Source organism: Alligator sinensis, unplaced genomic scaffold (assembly GCF_000455745.1).
Source record: "Alligator sinensis unplaced genomic scaffold, ASM45574v1 scaffold268_1, whole genome shotgun sequence".
NCBI lineage: Eukaryota > Metazoa > Chordata > Crocodylia > Alligatoridae > Alligator > Alligator sinensis.
Genome location: NW_005841853.1, coordinates 2,892,270 through 2,895,364, shown reverse-complemented (window position 1 = coordinate 2,895,364; position 3,095 = coordinate 2,892,270). Strand labels below are relative to the sequence as shown.

Here is a 3,095-nt window from a genome sequence, read left to right as displayed (position 1 = left end):
AAGGTTGCAGGTCTTTCTGCAGGGGAGAGAGAGTAAGCCGTAAGCTAGGACTTTCCTTCCTCTCTTCTCTCCTTTGATGGCTTTCCTGTGATCCCATGAAAGAAGCATTTTGCAGGACTCTGCTGGTGCCATAGCCTGGGAAAGGGGTTTTGCACCCTAAAGGCAGGGGCCTGGAGAAAGCAGTCAAATGCAATTTTGTTTGCATGCTGTTAGACCTGTCCAGGGAGGAGGGTAGTCCTTTAAAATTAAATTGCAAGTCTGGTAGGTGAAGCATGAGAGCAAGGGGACAGTATATGGTGGCAGACAAGTGAAAAAAAGATGAATTTATAGGACTGAGGTTATACCAGCACTGCAGGGCAATAAAAAGAAAGTTGTGCACGGAGAGCAGATGGACAACATCTTGCCTGATGTTAATGAATCTTATTTACTGGTTATTATCAATGTTCTTTGTCATCTTGAAATGATAGACATGTGCACCTTCCTCTGAGATTTATTTTCCTATGAACCCCTATTGACGGTGTGCACGCCACTCATTTCTCCAAGACAGTGCTAAATATAATGTTCGTTATTCAGCAAGAATTTTAAAACAGATTGGAAAGAAACAAATAAGGAAGGAAAGAGGGAGAAAAAGGACCATGTAAATAAGATACAAAACATGAATTGATGTAGAAGGTGGAGTGTTCTTTTTTTTAAGAAATGGGAATTTGGGATATGTCCGATTCTGCCTAATTGGAAAATAGAAAAGTATGTTAGCCTGTTAGAGGAGTAATTAACATTGGTTTCTATTAATTCTCAGGGGCCAAGTCAGGAATATGGCAACTCTAAAGGACAGTAAGTACTTCTGGTTTGCCTGTAATATAGGTGGGAATGTGTGCAAGGAATAGAGTATGTTAAAATGCAATATTAAATTCAAACAAATTGTTTTCTTGTTGGTAAACTCATTGTGAATCACCCTATCTACTTAATTTTAACTTCAAACCTCTCAAATCTTTTTTTTTTTTTTAAGTATCTTTCAAGAGACTGGCTCTCATGATAAACTGTTTTTAAAAATGGCATTCCTAAGAAGATCTCACCAGCCCTTTGTTTATATGTATTACGGATGGTACTTACCCTGCAAAGCTCTATTAGCAACATCACCTGTTTGGAGGAATAGAAAGGTCAGAATAAGTGTGTGCAGCTGAAATACAGGGACTGACTTGTGACTGGCTAACTAATTTCTTGTGTGTTTTTTTTTTTTAATTATTAATTTGGTCTTTCATGTATATTTGTAAAAAAACAAGGATTTTGAGTGGAAAATGGAATAACTGCCATAACCCTGTTTTCAAAGCCACCATATCTTATTTGATCACTTTTTAAGCATTTACTTTCTGTATTTATTTTGGAAATGTCAAAGTACTGTTATAATGGGACTAAGTGACACCGTGGGATTAATTACCCCGGCCATCAGAATAAGTGGGAATTTAGTAATCAAGGGAAAAAACAGCTTCAACCAAGATGATTCTACTGGATCAGTATTCCTTGTAACCTTTGGATGTTTTTTCAAATAGCAAAATCTCTTGCAAGGTTGATGTTCTGGGTTTGAGGCACTAAGGTGATGTTAGCTATAGACTGAGTTGTTACAAACAAGCTTCTTGTATTGTTCCTGAGTGATTACTCCCAGAGAGTGAGAACAGATGTGTTGGTTTCATTGCTCTTCTCTATTCTATCAGATAACTCATTTTCTGGTTCCCCTATTGGGGTACATTGTAGCAATCCATACTGCAAATGCTACAATAAAAGTATTTGGTTTTTATATTTTAAGTTTGTTCTGATTTCTTTCTGTTTAAAATTCTTAGCAACACTTCTCCGAATCGTAGCTTTTTTTTTTTTATAAACACTTGCTTTGTCAAAATCTAAATTCAAGAGCAAATTTAAGGGCAAGTCACCAGGTCAGAAATACTGAGATTTGTTTCCTTTGTCCTCTGATGCTGAGAACACGTATGATGACTTGGAGAGTGCATTTATGTAATTTGTTAGGGAGCTGCAGGTGAAAAATAATGCCTCTGTTTATGTGGAACTTCAGCTTAAAATTCTGTTACTTTGGTTCCTGTTCCTGGGATGTGAGAAATTACCCCTTCCTGTGACTGTCCATTCTTGAGGTAAATGTACGTAGTGTTGAGTATTTGAGGAGTATTAAACTATGAAGAGGAGTTTATACCCTGAATATACTCTTAATATTTTGCTAATTTAAATATAACTGTAAAAGTAATCCTGTTTTCTTTTTTTCCTACATAATCATTCTTTACTGTGACAAGATGGAAAAGTTTTGTGTAGGACTTTTCAAGTTTTTGTTAAGAACTTGAGCCCAATTTTAACTTCTGCATGCTTGCAGTTACCAGACGTTTGAAGTCCATCAGGAACATACAGAAAATTACAAAGTCCATGAAGATGGTTGCTGCAGCAAAATATGCAAGAGCTGAGAGAGAACTGAAGCCTGCTAGAGTGTATGGAGTAGGAGCCCTGGGTAAGAGAAAGTAATAATATTTCAACTTTTCTTGCCCCTTTCTTTGGTTGCACAAGTTTGGTGGCCCTTCAGTTTTGGCTCTGAAACTGCTGTTATTGGCAAATACCCAATTGCAAAGCTTTGGAGAGGGTAGATTGTCACCTTGGGAGCAGCATATGAAAATAATGCAACTGTCCATACATAAAACAGTGAAATTACCTGTACACTAAGTGCTGCTATATGTGTAAACATAATCCACCTTAAGCTTTTCTGTTAGCTGTGCCAATCTTACAGGCCAACTGTAACAATAATAGGCTATCTAAAGGCACACTTGCAGACTAAAGTGGAATGTGGGTCCATTTAGAAATAGTTCTGTTTAGAATAGGGACTAATATATTTTGTCAGTGCCAAAATACCTTTCAGTTTTCTGGTCACTTGTATGTTTGATTGCAACTTTTACTACTCTTTCTCTAGCTCTCTACGAAAAAGCAGAAATTAAGGTGCCTGAAGACAAGAAGAAGCACCTTATCATTGGTGTGTCATCTGATCGTGGTCTGTGTGGCGCTATCCACACCTCTGTTGCTAAAACCATAAAAAGTGAGATTACTGCCCT

The 3,095-nt window shown here is 37.3% G+C and overlaps 1 protein-coding gene across 1 annotated transcript in view; it reads left to right on the top strand.

The window, feature by feature from the left end:
* The first annotated feature begins 688 nt into the window (after positions 1–688).
* ATP5F1C (ATP synthase F1 subunit gamma) overlaps positions 689–3,095 on the top strand; it is an 8,129-nt gene continuing 5,722 nt past the window's right edge. The window contains exons 1-3 of the mRNA XM_006016317.3: positions 689–831; positions 2,372–2,503; positions 2,957–3,095. The exon at positions 2,957–3,095 is cut by the window's right edge and continues 84 nt beyond it. Coding sequence (XP_006016379.1) covers positions 813–831; positions 2,372–2,503; positions 2,957–3,095 — 290 coding nt within the window. The 5' untranslated portion in view covers positions 689–812. The remainder of the gene's footprint in view (positions 832–2,371; positions 2,504–2,956) is intronic.